This window comes from Lycium ferocissimum, chromosome 11 (assembly GCF_029784015.1).
Source record: "Lycium ferocissimum isolate CSIRO_LF1 chromosome 11, AGI_CSIRO_Lferr_CH_V1, whole genome shotgun sequence".
Taxonomy (NCBI): domain Eukaryota; kingdom Viridiplantae; phylum Streptophyta; class Magnoliopsida; order Solanales; family Solanaceae; genus Lycium; species Lycium ferocissimum.
The window spans coordinates 41422494-41439100 of record NC_081352.1 but is presented as its reverse complement, the minus strand read 5'-3'; the positions used below and the strand labels follow the sequence as shown (position 1 = coordinate 41439100).

Sequence of the window (16607 nt, the reverse complement as noted above, 5' to 3'; positions counted from 1 at the left end):
GACAGAAGAGGAGGTATGCCGTGGTATGCAGTTTTATGTGATCAATTAGACTGCATTAAAATTGAATCCAAACTTTTAGGGCAGTTTTGATCAAGTGGTCTTATAATCTTGAAATACCATTGCAGATTATCTTTTACAACAGGTAAAGATGACCTGATAGTATAAAAATTCTTTAAGCTATCAATATATACAAACTAAACTCAATATATTAATGATAGTGTGTACAGTATATTGAGGGATATTCCGGGGAAGTTTAATGTCTTGAATAAAATCTTGCAGTAGCAACTTAGCGACAGAAGAGGAGGAATGTAAATTTGGATGCAGTTTTAATGGCTATCTAATTGATCACATAAAACTGTGACCAATTAGATAGCCATTAAAACTGCATCCAAACTTCTAGCTAGGGCAAGTTTTGACCAAGTTTTCATCATAGTAACGCCACAACAGTTTTCTCTCGGTTGAAAAAAGATACTCCCCTCGTCTCAATTTACGTGGAACCTTTCGGATTTCGAGAGTCAAATGAGTTTTCCTTTGACCACAATTTTTTCACACACATTTTACATATTTTGAATCATCAATTATTGTAACTTATGTACTGTTCACGTAGTTTCCAAATATGTAAATTTGGGAAAAGGTTACAACACACACTTTAACTTTGGCCGAAATTGCTATAACATAGTCCAACTTTGCGGGGGTCCTATGACCACCCTAGACTATTTTTTGGTGTATTATTGAGGGTATTATCGGGTGACATGGACAAAAAAGTGAGCACATAAAGAAGGATTATTTGGAATTCAACATGGCAAATAGAGACGGGTCTGTTCAGTTTTAAGTCCACCCTTGCGCGCTCAACCAACATGTGCTCACTTGCTTGTCCACATCACCCGATAATACCCTCAATAATACACAAAAAAATAGTCCACCCCCTCAAAGTTGGAGTGTGTTATAGTAATTTCGGCCAAAGTTAGAGTGTGTTTTGAACCCTTTTCCCTAAATTTTGTTTTTAAAAAATTAGAAATTTCATGTTCAAAATTTAAAAGTATGACTCTCGAAGTTCGAACTGTGCTACATAAATTGAGACATGAGGAGTATAATCATAATTTCATTATCAAGTTGATCATATAAAACTTTTGTTTTTCAGTAGCCACAAATTAAAATTGCATCCATAATTTATATGGGAAATTTTAGCGTAATGCCTAACTAGGGATTGGGCTCCTCTCCATTTCCCATCTCTCCATTTTCCCCAAGTTCTACCTTTGATTAGAGACACATGGAGGTTAGAATAAATGACTAAGATTTAATTGACTAAAACAAGGCCATAACCATAGTTTATATAATTAATAACTTATTCATAAATATATTAAACTATTTTCTCTCTCTTCCTATTTTAATTTTTCATCTTTTTTTCAATCATGACAACTTTTTAGTGGTGATATTTTCCAGAATATAGACAACTCTTTCAGAAATATACAATTATTAATTGAATAATGGGGTCTATATTATGTGAATCAGTAAGCATCATAATTGAAAAAATGGAAAATATCACCAATTGAATAATGGGTCTATTAGGGAAAAAAATTAAGCAGCCAAAAATAATCCGGTAAATCAGAAAAGATATTTTACTGGATAGGAAAAGTAAACTAGGAAGAGAGAGAAAAATATTCTAATATATTTATGGATAAGTTATTAATTATGTAATCATGGTTAGGGCCTTGTTTCAGTCAATTAAATCTTGGCCATTAATTCTAATACATGTCATGTGTCTCTAATCCAAGATAGAACTTGGAAAAAATGGAGAGAAGGGAAATGGAGATGAGCCCAATCCCCTAACTAGCTTCATATTTTAAGCAAGTCCTCTAAGAAAAATAGGCGTCGGATATATCAAGAATGGTAGATCTCTGATTATTGTCCATCAAAATTAACTGACAGGATAAAAAGAAGTGCACACCTTAGTTAAATTCTTATGAATTTTTTTCAGGCTGATAGTATTACTAGTTAGTGACATCTAAATGATAACTATAAATAATAGTCTATTAAAGTTAGGATAACTATCTAGGTAATTCTACGTTACAAGTTATAACAGGTAAGTAGAACTGGTTAATTCAGTGAGCAATTAAGCTATACTATATTGTTTAGTGTACTAACATTATCCAAGTCATTCATGTAGAGTTACAAGCTACTCTGCCCAAAAAAAAAAAAGGGAATCGTCATTAAGGGAAAAGAATAAAAAGGAACCACATTGTACGACAATTTTAATTTGTGGATAAAACAACGATGGATACAAAGATCCTGTGACAGTGACACCAAATGAAAGTTAGCACATCACTAGGTTTCCTTAATACGATGCCCTAGTCAAGGATAGATTAAAGTAATGTTTCGGAATTAAAAATTAGGCACTAAAAGCCCTAAAATATGTGAATCCTACCTAAAATCCACGCTAAAGGTATACATCGATCGTCAGAGGATAAAAGGCACATGGTCCATTTTCAAGAACTTTATCTATACTTTAAAATGTTTTTTCCTTTAATAACTGCCCAAACAAACTGACCAATTGTGATTACGTGTTACTATCGTGCTGAGGAGTAGATTTGTCTCTCTTCCTTTTTATTTATGCCTTGGGATAAAATACTCAAAAAATGGAACTCGTCCGAATATCTAACACTCTCCGTCGTTTCACATGTCCATCACTAAATTTATGAGTTAAGCTGGAGATTCATCGTATTTATGGGTTAATCTGGAGATTCTGGAGATTCATTGTCTGCCGCCTATATCATCCTAATATTAACAGCCACAGGATCTCACTGGCTTCATTTTATGTGTGCATTTTCAAATCTGTGAGTAAATTATAGCAAATCGACCTCAAATAAAGTTCGAGATCGAGTTCAAAGGTGTTTGTAAATAAGAAAAGAATGGGCTTTGGATGTATATACGGAAGACTATAAGTTAAGACTTAACATTTCATATCCTGAAAAGGTTGTTATTAAAATGTTGAATAAGCTTATTTAACCTGAAAAGGCGGTATATACACAGTTGTTATATGAGCCTCAGCTGTGTAATTGCATACCTTAAGCCTATCTTTTGGTCTTCCTTACATCTATGGTCAGCCTTTCTTCGCCAAGCTTACTTTAGCTATTGGGCTTTAGCCAATTCTTGGGAAGTACGAACTTGAAAGAAGAACAAAGATTAACATTCACCTCTCTTGTAATCTAATACCTGCATCTACTAGTCATACACGACATTGGAACAAACAATAGCTAAACGTCACACCAAAGGAAGTTTCAAAAACATATTATCGACACGAACATACATAGAACACCAAGTCTTTGCGATTTACGCTAATTATTAGACAATCCCACATCCTGCAAACCACCCTTCCAAAATAAACAAACCAACTTCAAAATTCTAATATTTCCAAAAAACAAAGTGAAGTGGCTCAGAATATGTTCATCTCAAGCGTTCTTTATTGTGGTGGACTCTTTCTCAGTTAGTACTACAGGTTCATCTCCAGTTTGAGACCCGGGGGGACCAGCAACAAGATCAGTGGTTGTTTTGCCAATGGCATGCAGCACCACCGCCGCCTTCCTCCGTCTGCTTGATTTCCTTTCCTCCTCCTGTTTCTTCCTGGAAGGCTTCTTCAACTTTCTTTGGTTGGACTCCACTCTCTTTTCCCTCCACCTTTGATTCTCGTGTTTCTCCGCTGACATCTCCTCCTCTGCTCTCTCCCTGTAAAACATATTTTCAGGTGCAAATTAACCAAAACATAGTGGAATAAAATCACAATCTAAGTGGAACATGACGGACAGTAAAGAGATTTCAACCTTTAACCTAACCTATTGAGTACAGTTTTAAGGATAAAAGATATGAGTGTAGGTCAAGGTGTATACTTCATATTTCATCTGTATACCAATTTATGTTGCACTCTTTTTTAATCCTATCCTAAAACTGTTACTTTGCTATATAGGTGTAGGTCAAGGTGTATACTTCATCTTTCAATATACCAATTTACGTGGAGCACACTTGTTTATTTTTGTCCTAAAAAATGTCTCACTCCTATATATTTATATTTACAAAATTTTCATCTTACCCAAATAACTTGTACATTTTTTTTTTTTCCTTAACCATTTCAAGATCCCAGTTGGGACCCTGAGTTTATTCCATCACCGCAAAAAAAGTTATAAAGAGGAGGGTATGGCCTACCTCTTCTGTTACAATTTTGAGAGGAATGCACCTCTATACATTTGACTCAATTACTGCATCATAGTACTTGAGTCCTACTACACAAAAAGAACAAACTCTAGCTAATGAAATCCTTAACATAGAAGAAACCATTCTTAGATCTAATTCTAAAATTACGTCTTCCTTCTTGGTCATTCTTCATTGCAACTGCCACTTGTGAAGGTAAGGAAACAGCTTCAGTGAAGAAAGACTTCCTTCTAGATTTTTCTCCCCAATTTGCCATGAGATCTGCCACCATATTCCCCTCTCTCCAAATATGAATAAACTTCATATTAGATGATTTAGCAAGAGATCTGATATTATGAATCACATAAAAGAGTTCCCAATAGATTTTTGTTTCATCAGTAACTAGTTTCCTCACCACTTCAGAGTCTGTCTCCACCACCAGGTTGTTATAATTGTTGTCTTTACACCATGTGATTCCCATTAACATAGCTTTGGCCTCCACTACATTATTAAAGCATCTTCCAAAATAGGTTGAGAAGGCCATTATGAATTGCCCATTATGATCTCTCAATATACCTCCTCCTCCTGCCCTTCCTGGATTCCCTTTGCTACACCCATTAACATTCAACTTTACCCATCCAAAGTCTGGTTTATCCCATTTCACTGTCTTGATACCGAGCCTTTGCTGCAGATTTTCAATTAAGCATACATTTTTGTTCCAATCACCATGGAAATCAACAGATGGAAAAGCACTATGTAACAGCAAAAGCATGAGATGACATATGCTCTGAATGACCTGCCCAGCATTGTATCTCATATCTTCAAATACAAAATTACACCTTGCTTTCCATATATGCCAACATATGACAGTAGGTAGGCATTGCAACACCACTGCATGAACTTTGTTCTTGGGTTTGGTTAACTACCACCTCATCGCTATGGCTCTTACACTGTTATGCTGAGAATTCACACCACAAGAATTGCAGAAAAAGCTCCATACTTTTCTTGCCACTTGACTGTCAGCAAAAAGATGATCAATTGTTTCACTTGCAGGCAGAACACAGCATGAGCATTTGGAAGTGCAAGAAATCTTAAATTTCTTGGTGATTACCTCATCTGTTGGTATCCTTTTTTTCTAGCAGTCTCAACATAAAAAATGATACTTTGAAAGGTAATTTTGAATGCCATATTTTGTTACCTGTTAGGGACTGATTTCTAACATTTCTAAGCTCATTCCATGCTGATTTACATGAGAAATTCCCTGTCACTTCAAGTGTCCATACTGGTTTGTCTTCTTCCATAGGATGAATCTTGACACCTCTTACCAATCTCACCAAATGATCCGGTAAAATATTTTTTAGCCTGTTGATGTCCCACCTGTTCTCCATAGTGATGAGGTGATGAACTCTAACTCCTTTGGGAGTTTGCCCTTACACTCTTATTTTAGCCAAAGCTCCCTGTCCAGTCCAGTTGTCCTACCAAAATGATAACTCACCACTGCCTACTTTCCGTAATATGAACTTTTTCACCTCTTCTTTGATCTCCAATAGCCTTTTCCAGTTTTAAGACTGACCTGATCTCCATGTATAAGCAACTGGATGACCCCTTTTGCAATATTTAGCCTCTAAGAAGGATTTAAATATTGTATTGCTCGCTCTGAAAGTCCACCAAGTTTTAGCAAAGGCCAAAGCAATATTATGTAGGCTTTTGAATCCAATACCACCCTCTGTAGTTGGATAGCAGATCTTCCCGAGACTTCAAATGATACTTTCTATCACCATTATTTGATCCCAAAAAAATCTGGCTATAAGTTTCTCCACATTGTTAAATACATGCTTTTTGGAGGACGTCGATGGTCGACAACGCTTATAGCGAAGTGATTGTAGAACTGACTGGATTAACATTGCCTTACCACTAAGTAACAATAGTTTCCCTTGCCATCCTTGGATTCTATCCTCACTTTCACTATCATCTCATTGAAGTATATAATCTTGCTGTTCCCAAATAAATTAGACACGAAGATATTGGAAAGGGAATTCTGCATATCTGAATCCTGTAAGATTTTTTATCTCTTCCAGTCTTACTTCCTCTGTGCCAGGGCCCATAAGGAAGCATGATTTTGCTTTGTTGACTAGTTGACCAGATACAGACTCATATGTAGCTAATTTTTCCATCATCAGTTGAAGTGAATGCTCATCTCCTGAAGAGAACAATATAGTATCATCGACATAACACATATGAGTAATCACAGGCCCTCTTCTATCAATAGAGTATGGTATGAATCCTTGGTCAGTGATCTGGTCCATAAATCTGGAGAGAAGTTTTGCTCCAATCACAAACAAAGATGGGGAAAGTGGATCACCTTGTTTTAAACCCCTGGATGAGTTGAAAAACCCATGTCTCCTACTATTGATGGTTATGGAGTACCATACATTCGCTATCAATCTCCAAACTCTATCCACCTACGCTTTAGAAAATCCCATCTGCCTTAAGACTTGACATAAATAACTCCATTCCACTCTGTCATAGGCATTTGTCATGTCTAATTTCATCACTACATTGCCCCCAATGTTCGGCCTTCTGATATTGTGGACAAGTTCCTGAGATATCATTACATTCTCAGTTATGTTCCTTCCCTTTATGAAACCAATTTGGTTAGGTGATATCAATTTCTGCATGACAGGTGATAGTCTTCTAGACATTAGTTTTAAAATAATCTTACAAGAAAAATTATTCAAACTGATTGAATTCCTGGGGATTGGAGCATTTGGGAATCAATACAAGACAAGTATGTGAAAATGCCTTTGGTATTTCTGTACCTGCAAAAAATGAAAGTATCATTAGTAGTAAATCCCCAGAAATGATCTCCCAGCAAGCTTGGTAAAACTTTGGTGAGATGCCATTACGGTCCGTGAGCACTTGGGTACTTTCAAGAAAACACCACTTCTTTAACTTTTTCCATCTTTGGAGGGATGATCAATTTCTTGTTATCCTCAGCATTAACCACTCTAGGGAGGTAGTTAAGTACTAAAAAATCCCTCTCTTTAATATCACTTCTGAGTTGATTTTGAAAATGTTATTCTTCATCGCCCAACTATTTGCTCCCCCTCTATCCAAGTTCCATCTTCTTTCTTCATTTTGGATAGTTGTAACCTTGTCTTTTTCCCTTTTATCACCGAATGATAGAACTTAGAATTAATCTCTCCTTCCACAAACCATTTAACTCCACATTTCCCCGTTTCTAACGGTTCTCTTCCACTTTGTTATGTCTCATCAGTTCAGCATTGGCTTAATTGAGGGCCATTCTTTGATTATCATTATTGTGGATAATCATTTGTTCCTCCATTTGCCTGACACTTTCTTCCAGTTGCTTTGTTTTTTCAAAAATATTCCCCACTACATTCTTAGACCAGCTATGTGATAAGAAGGTGCCACCACAACTTAAGGGAAAGTTCTACAAAGTGGTGGTTAGACCGACTATGTTCATGGGCGGAGTGTTAGTTAAGATCTCTCACATTCAAAAGATGAAAAGTCACGAGATGAGAATGTTTGAGACGGATGTGTGGGCACACAGAGGAGTGACGGGATTAGGAACGAGGCTATCCCGGACAAGGTGGGGAGTGGCTACTGCGGGAAGACAAGATGCGGGAAGGAGACCGAGATGGTTTGGACAATGCGGGAAGGAGAGATACGTATGCCCCACCAGCAAAGGGCGAGAGGTCGTACGGATGGTTTCGAAAGAGGGCGGGTAGGTCGGTTTGAGGGAGAGGTGACTAGACAAGACATGGCGTTGAAGCATGACTTACCGAGGATATGACCTTAGATAGGGAGGGTATGGAGACTCGGTTGTGATTAGGTAGAGAAGGCTAGTAACAAGTAGCATTTATCCTTTCATATTGCGTAGTCGCAACCATCGCGATATAAGTTCTCGTGCTTTGATTTCGCTACTATATGTTATTTTACGTACTTTGATTATCTTATTTGATCCGTGATAGCTACGCCATCGCTTTGAAAAACCTATTTCATCATGGCTTAGTCGCTTTCGTTATTTTCATTTCCATATCGCTTTGAATTTCTTGACATCCGACCTCTTTTTTTACGCTTTCTATCAACCGGCGGTCTTTCGAAAATAGCCATCCTACCTTGGTAGGAGTAAGGGCGGCTACACACTGCTCTCCTCCCCGTACCCCACATTATGATTTCACCGGTTGTTGTTTTTGTTACATTAACTTAGACCACCAGGAAAGCTTTTTACAGGTATTTTTAAGTTTCAGATGAAACTTCCACATAGGATTTCCTACCACCTCTACCTGCCAAGCTTCAGCCACTGTCTCTAGAAAGGATGGTTCATCCAGCCACAAATCCAGAAACTTGAAGTACCTAGGGGTCTCACTCTCCACGATTTCAGCTTGAGCAAACAATGGTGAGTGATCTGATCCTGTTCTTATGAGATGGGTCACTGCAGTTTTATCAAAGTGTTGTAACCATTTTTGATTCACCAAAATTCTATTTAATCTTTTCCACACCCTCTTGCTAGCCTCCTAACCATTGCACCAAGTGAAAATAGATCCATGGAACCCAGTATCCACTAGATCAGTGTCAATCATGCAATTCAAAAAATCCATACTTTTTGACATTCTATGCATATTGCCTCCTAATTTTTCGCCAGGAGCCAAGATACAGTTGAAATCTCCTCCCACCATCCATGGTATGTCAAACTTTGTAGCTATGTTCCTAATGTTATCCTAAAGCTCATGTCTGAGTTGGGCATCACACTTGGCATATACTACAGTTGCAAGTAACTCATTACCACCCATAGTCAATAAACAAGTCACTTGTTGTTCAAAAGATCCTCTATGACCATACAAATCAACCAGTCTTCACAAAAGATCCATATCTTGTTGTTGCAGTTTGTATACCCAAATCCACATCCTATTCTGGCCCTACATCTCCTCATTTTCTTAGGTTTACTAAATGGTTCCATAAGAGCAATGAAAGGAATTTGGTGAGCTTTCTTCATTCTTATCAATCTGTCAAAGGCACCTTGGATTCTGGTACCCCTTATATTCCAAAAGATTGACTTAATCATTAAAAGGTTTGTTTTGGGGTAACCTTTGATTGTGAAATCACAATTGACTGTCCATTTGATCTTCCTCCTCTGCCTCCTCTATTGGTTCTTCCTCCTCTACTTGGAGTATTACCTCTAGGTGATAAGTGACCTCGTTCAATCACCTCCCCAAAAGCTCTGTCAACTTCATTGTCTGGGGCTGATTTATAAGTGAATACTTCTATTAACTTGTTAGCAGTTTCTTCATCCGAGCTGGATTCTTCCTCTCCACTTTCTGACTCATCACTTCCACTTTCCTCCTCCTCATATTCTTGATTAGAGCTGTCCTGCTCTTCTTCTTGTTCATCTTCTGATTCACTAGCACTTATCATATCAGCCTTCTTATCAGAGATTTTATTGACTCTCATGACTTGAATTGTTGTTGCTGATTTTAGTTGTGGAATGATGTGGTTTTCTGGTGGATCGGGTGGTTTAGGTGATTCTGGGATCATTGATAGTAAGGCCTGTTGGGTATCTTTTGTATCTTGTGTGCAGTCATGGAAAAGTTCTTGTGCTTGATTTCCTTCATTTGCATTTGTATTTGTTTTCTCCTTCCTCTGTATTAGACTCTTTTGTTGCCTTTGTGTCCCTTGATTTTCCATCTGTTGTGTGCTTTCTTTAACGTTGTCCCCCTTTATTTGGTTTTGTTTTGTAATGTTCTTCTTTGTAACTCCACTTATTTCTTGGTTTCCTTGTCTTTTCTTTATATTTTTCACCTTTTCCTTCTTGCTGCTCCATAGAACTGTATTTTGTTCCATTGCAGATTTTCCTTTTCCCTGTGTTTCCTTATTTTTTATTGTTCTGCCCTGATTTGGATTAGGCTCATTTATCACAATCCCCTTGCTTTGTTTTTTCCCCTGGCCCTTCTGTATTGTTGGAGGCTCATTATTGTCATTGCCACTATCCATGTCTCCTTTTCCCATATGATTCTTCTTCCTGCTTCTTTTCTTTCTTTTTGGTTGCTCCCATTGATTGTCCTCCTTTGTCAAACTTGGTTCTCCTTTTTCATATTGCCCTCCACCATTCTTGGTTGAATTATTCACTCCTGAATTATTTTCCCCATCCTTGTTTCCTTTATCAATATTGGCTCTCCTGATTTTCTCTTCTTTTTCCATCTTGACTCTGCATTGTTTCTTAGAGTGACCTTGTAATGAACACACAGTGCAATAGCTAGGTACTCCTTCATACTATATGTTTCCCATCTTCGGTTTCTTCCAATCTATTAAAACCCAAATAACTTGTACATAAGACTTGTTTTAGTCTACGTTTCAAGTATCTCTTTCTTTCCTTCCCATCCCAAACTCCGCTCCTCCCCGGAGAGTGACACATAAATTAAAACTAATTTGAGTAATAAGTTAGTTGCACTTTTTTACTAGATCACAAATAGGAGGATCCATCTTTAATACTCCCTCCGTCCCAAAAAGATTATATATATTTTTTTAGTCTGTCCCAAATAGATTGACACCTTTCTATATTTACAAACAATTTAAAAGATTGTCTTCCTTTCCTTTTTAGTCTGTCCCAAAAAGATTAGCACCTTTCTATATTTAAAAATAATTTAACTTTATGAGGTGATTTACAGCCCACTACAAGAAAGTATAGAAATTGCAATAGCTCTTTTGGCAACAAAAATAATATAGTTGGCAAAAGTCAATATTTGGCAACAACTTAGTTTTATTGTTGGCATATATGATAAATCTTTTAAAAATGAACATTTTTTGTTGCCAAAAATTTAATATTGTTGCCATATAGTATTGACTATTATTGCAAAATACTAAAATACGTTGTTGCCCGTCGTTGCAATAACAGCCGTTGAGAAAAGTTTATGCAACAACAAAAAAAATGTTGTTGCCAAAAGTATTTTTTTGCAACAATAACCTATCTATGGCAATAAAAAATTTTGTTGTTGCCAAGTGTCTTCTTTCTTGTAGTGGCCACACAAATATCTAGGGCTTGTTTTGGACCACAAATTTCAAAAGCCTTTCTTCATTTCTTAAACTTTGTACCAAGGCAAACTAAGACAATTTTTTGGGACGGAGGGAGTAACTTATAAACTAGGTTACCAATAGAAAGATTACCTCTAATCACTTGCTCCACATACTAGGTTACCAATAGAAAGATTTATCTCTAATCACTTGGCTCCTCCATATACTAGGTTACCAATAGAAAGATTTATCTCTAATCACTTGGCTCCATATACTAGGCTACCAAATAGAAAGACTCATCTCTAATTACTTATTAGTTACTATAAGTTACCCAAATCATTTATATACAACATACACGCTAATAAATATGGTTATAAACAGGTTGGAACATAAATGAACCAATGATTGGACACTAGGTACATATTTAAGGATAAACCAATTACCGTGTGTTTACCTTGCGTGAGCTTGGTTTCCAAGGCTCCAAAACAGATTCCTCACTATTTTTTCGAAGCAAAGGCACTGAAAAACTATTTTGTTTGATCTATGTTGATGACATTATAGTCTTGGGCACATCTATGCATCTAGTTGCTTCATTGCTTCAACAGTTGGAAATTCGTTTCTCCTTGCGTGACTTGGTTAGGTTAAATTACTTTTTTGGGTATTGAAGCTACGTGGCGATCTGATGGGTTGTTGTTACATCAGTCTAAATATATACATGATCTCTTGGAACAGAGTAGCATGTTAGCTTGCAGTGATATTTCTACTCCCATGTGCACGAGTAATAAGTTGCACGCAAGTGACAACGCTCAATTCCTTGATGATAGTCTCTATCGACTGTGGTGGCTTACAATATCTCACTTTCACTAGACCAGATATTTCATTCTCGATTAATAAAGTTGGGCAGCAGTTAAGCGTATCTTGCGATATCTGAAATCCACTTCCTCTCATGGTATTTTCTTTCCAAACAAGAACTCTCTCTAATTACAAGGATATTGTGATGCCGATTGGGGAGCAAATATAGATGATCGGAAGTCTACTACTGGTTTTGCAATCTTCTTAGGTTTAGCGCTCGTTTCTTGGTGTTCTCGCAAACAACGATCTGTCTCGCGCTCCACTACTGAGGCTAAATATCGCTCTCTTGCTGCTGCCATGTTGCTCCCAAACTGTCACGTCCCAAAATACCCGCTAGACGTGATTGGCACCCAGCAAACACCACCCGCCAGGCGAACCATATATCATACTCTTAATCATTTACAAAAGCACTAAAGAAAATAAGTGCGGGCCCACAACGTTATTAATGATAAAAATGTGAAATAGTCGCCAACCAAATCCATAATCGATTTATGAAAACCAACCAACGCTAAGATAAAAAGAATCTCTGGCCCACCTCCCATGCTAAGACCATGGAGCACCTAACAGAGTTACATGAGTTTGAGTGTCGGGCATGTAAACCCAAAATAAGAGAAATAACTAGAAATAAACTAGATAAAGCGAAATGGTACTTACACCGAACAATGCGGTGGCTCGCCTCGACAACGAATCTACTCACGAAGTCTTCAATTACCAGCCTCGTTCTCAACGACGATATCGCATGGACATGTAGGGTAAGGAGTGAGTTATACATAAATATAACCCGGTAAGATCCTCGACACCTTCCCAAATACCCACAGAGCAAGTGTTAGAAAATACGAACACGCAACACAAAAAAATATTATGTACATGAATATATCATTATATAATAGCAACCAAGGTCCAAACCACTTGTTTACCAAATATATTATATATCTCAACACAATTTACACTACGAATCGTCATAAGTGGCGAGTTAAAGAATTAGTCAACACTATGAATCCACGGCAACATACACAATGTGCCAAATATGTTAGGAAGCATACACAATGCTAAGGGAAGCATACACAATGCCCCAACATCATCAAGAAGCATACACAATTGTTGACACCCGATTTTGTCCCGTCTTCCCCGAAATACTTATTCATATTTTCAGCAATTTAAGAAATAATTATTTATATTTTTACTATAATTATTAGCTTCTATTAATGCGGCGTTTATTATTTTGTTGTCGTCCCTAGTTGTTATTATTTTATTACGCATTATCATAATTTTTATTATGATCATTTCGGTACATTTTTACCGCATTATGCATACGCATCGCATTTGTTCTCGCAAAATTAAATAATAGCATTTATTTACTGTTGACTTTCAAAATATATTATCGCACGACTATTACGACGTCATTTTATTTTATCTGAGTACTAATATATACACACTTTTATATGAGATAATATTTTAACACATGTTAGCATATAATTAGTTAAAATGGGTCTTTTACTTAAATTTAGAAGCCTACATTTTAATTCATCATCCCACCATTCGAATCAACCCAGCCCAATCAATTATTTTCGGACCAGCCCATATAAAATTAACCTGCCCAGCCCACCACCCTCGCCCGACCCGGTTCGTTTTAAAGAAGAGGGAAATGAAACCCTACTGGTTTCACTTCCCCATTCACCAGCAGCCGCACCATCCTTTTCTTTACCCATTTCCACTTTGAGCAAAACTTCAGCCCTTCTTTTTCCATATCCACAAACCTGTTCCTCCATTCTCATGTTTAAGCAAAGTCCCAGCTCACCCCTTTCCTCTTTGACACAAAATTTCACCTTTCTCAGCCATGAACAGAGGTTGGTTCCCCCATTTTCGTGCAACATTTGACTTATTTCAACATTGATAAGCTCTTTTCTATCTGACAACGTCCATATTTCAAATATTGTAACAGAGATCTCTTCAGCTTTTTCTGCCATGGTTTGGACTGATCTTCAAAGGACTTTTGAAATGCAAATCAGAGATTCGGAAGTCCCGCCCAAAACTTTAAAACCCTAGCAGCCCCCTTATAAATAATTGAAGGTTGAGCGGCGTAAAGGGGGGAGAAAAATCTGTTTTGAGCCGCCTTGAATCCTCCAATATTAGATCTTTATAGCCGCAAGAACCCACCAGAAATCAAGTTGGAAACCCCCTAAAACAAGAGTTCTCCGACTGCTTAAATCCCTTTTGAAAATGTTAGTTGTTAATTTTCTGAATATCGCCCTAAAATACTAAATCTTGTTTCGCTTTTGCTTCGGGTATTCGTTGAATTCGAGCATACGCAAATTCGCATTTCGAAGTGTTTCGAGGTATATCGGAAGCTCGAGCCTCACTTCGCTGCACCCGAAGAAGGTCGGTGAACACCCCTTTCATTTATTTATTTATCCATGAATTGAGCATTTGTCTGTTCGGGTTACCTGTTTTTTTTTTTGGCTTTACATGTTTGTTAGTTCAGGTAGTGTAACAACATTGATAGATGTTATTTCAGTTCTACTTGGATTAGTTTGGTGTAGCTTTGTTTAGTTTGAGTTTAGTATGTTCTACTCTTTGGTGGATGATTTTGATTCTCAGTGTGTCGTTTGAATGATACTAGTATGTTACTAGCAGTTTTGCGGCTGTATGTAGTCATTCTTTCCTCTGTTTCAGACTGGCTTAGATTCTTGATATGTTTGTAGCTTATTCACACGCGTGCAATGTACTTTATGAATTGTTGAAAATATGTTAAGTAAGACCAAAGATTAGTTTAAATTGTATATAGATGGATGTTAATGTGTCTTTGTTTGAACATCTAATGTCGGGATTGGATGAAAAGATGCTTCCTTATCTTGCACTTGCCTGCTAATCTTCTTTTTAAAAAATGAGGTTGGCCATGCGATTGTTTACCTAAGCTACTTGGCATTTGTCCATTTCGGGTCCGAGTCAAACTTGAGATCACAGAATACCTGCGCATAAAAATGATCATGTATGGCATTCTAGCTCGATTCCTGCAATACTTAAGTCTTCCTGCTGTCCTGTTCAGATGTTCATAAGGTCACATATAACGCTTCAATTTCGATATATCGTGATAGGCATTTTTGGTACTTGTTTAATCTCGTATGCTGCCCCTTGGAATACTGTGCTACTGATGGCATAAATATCCTTAAACCTGAAGAATATCACGCCTTTAAAAAACTCAGTCATACCAAACTGATTTGGAAAGTAGCTAGCCCTTTGTATGACTCAACTAGCATATGAATTATTCCTGTCGACTGTTGCTTTAATATATTTTCGCAATTGGTTTAAGACAAAACAGATTCATTAGTTACGGATATTTTGTTAATTCCAAGTCTGGTTCTGCCTTGGCTTTCCCTCACTGTGTTATGTTCAGCTATCGAGTCTTCCCTTTTCTTTTAGAATTTGTTTGAGTGATCTGCCTTCCTCTTTTCATTTTATAATCCCTTTCTTCTGTATTGGCTTGCTTTGGGATTTTTGGTTGCTGGTATTAATTGTCTCTTGTTTGCTAAATGCTTTAATTAGTCAAGTGGTTAAAAATGACGAGCTTTACATTTATTAATCCTTTCCTGTTTGGTTAAGATTATATGCAGTTTTAGTAATATTTTAGCATTTAGTGACTAAGTAATTTTTAAGATTAGAACCTACTCTTCATGTCTAGCCTTAGCTTTTCCTTATCTTTTCAAAGTGAAGGTAGTTTGATTAGTTTTGGGCTGTTGGTTCTTCCTGAAAATAATAGCTTAGTTTTGATACCTATTCTGTTCCGTTTCACTAAATATGTGCGTAGCTTCAAATGAAAGTTGGTTCTAAAGTTGTGTCGAACTTGAACCCTGGAATCTTTAAAACTGTCAATTGTTTTGCTTAAGTAAATTTAAGTTAGAGTCATAAAAAGTGCGAAATGGAGGATAAAGACATATGTGTAGACGTATAGCATGGGTATTATCGGCCAATCTGTTTCTGCCTAATGTTTCCTGCTCATTTGTGAAGAAGTGTTGCTAAATATACAAGATAGGTGGGTTCATATACTCTTAAGAATATATGGGGAGATTATAGTTTGGCCTGTCCGAATAAATAGTCTCTGTGATTTCCTTTCTTGAGGTATAGACAATAGGGGGATGTTCATTGTTGATTGCATTTCGCTGTTTGCTGATTTGTTTCTGTGCTGATATACATGAAATATACATGGTATATACATAATCTACTGATTTACTTTGAGTGCACCCTTTGTCTGTTTGACCCGTATTCCTTGGTTATATACTAATCCATTTCCTTTTCATTTTATGCATGACCACCGCATACGAGTCCGAGGGACTCGCTCTTCTCCCGAATTCGGTGTTGGGCTAAAAGCCCAACGCAATCTGCTATCTCTGCCAAGCCCAGCAGCAGCCCTTTGAGTACAGCATTTTTGACCAAAACGTGGGCAGAGCCCACTCCCACCAGCAGCATAATCAGAGCAGCCCATATTGGGCTGAGCCCATTTATTACATTTCTTGTGTCTCTATTTTACTTTGTTGCATTCAACT

The 16607-nt window shown here is 37.2% G+C and overlaps 1 protein-coding gene across 4 annotated transcripts in view; it reads right to left on the bottom strand.

Moving 5' to 3' along the window:
• The window catches only part of LOC132036455 (seed biotin-containing protein SBP65), a 53422-nt gene that overhangs the window by 17767 nt on the left and 19048 nt on the right, over positions 1-16607 (bottom strand). For 2 of the 4 annotated variants that reach the window (XM_059426801.1, XM_059426804.1), the window contains exon 3: positions 3274-3723. The exons of the other annotated variants lie outside the window; for them this stretch is intronic. In XM_059426801.1, coding sequence (XP_059282784.1) covers positions 3450-3723 — 274 coding nt within the window. In that variant the 3' untranslated portion in view covers positions 3274-3449. Of the gene's footprint in view, positions 1-3273; positions 3724-16607 lie in introns of those variants that run through there. 4 annotated transcript variants of the gene reach the window in all.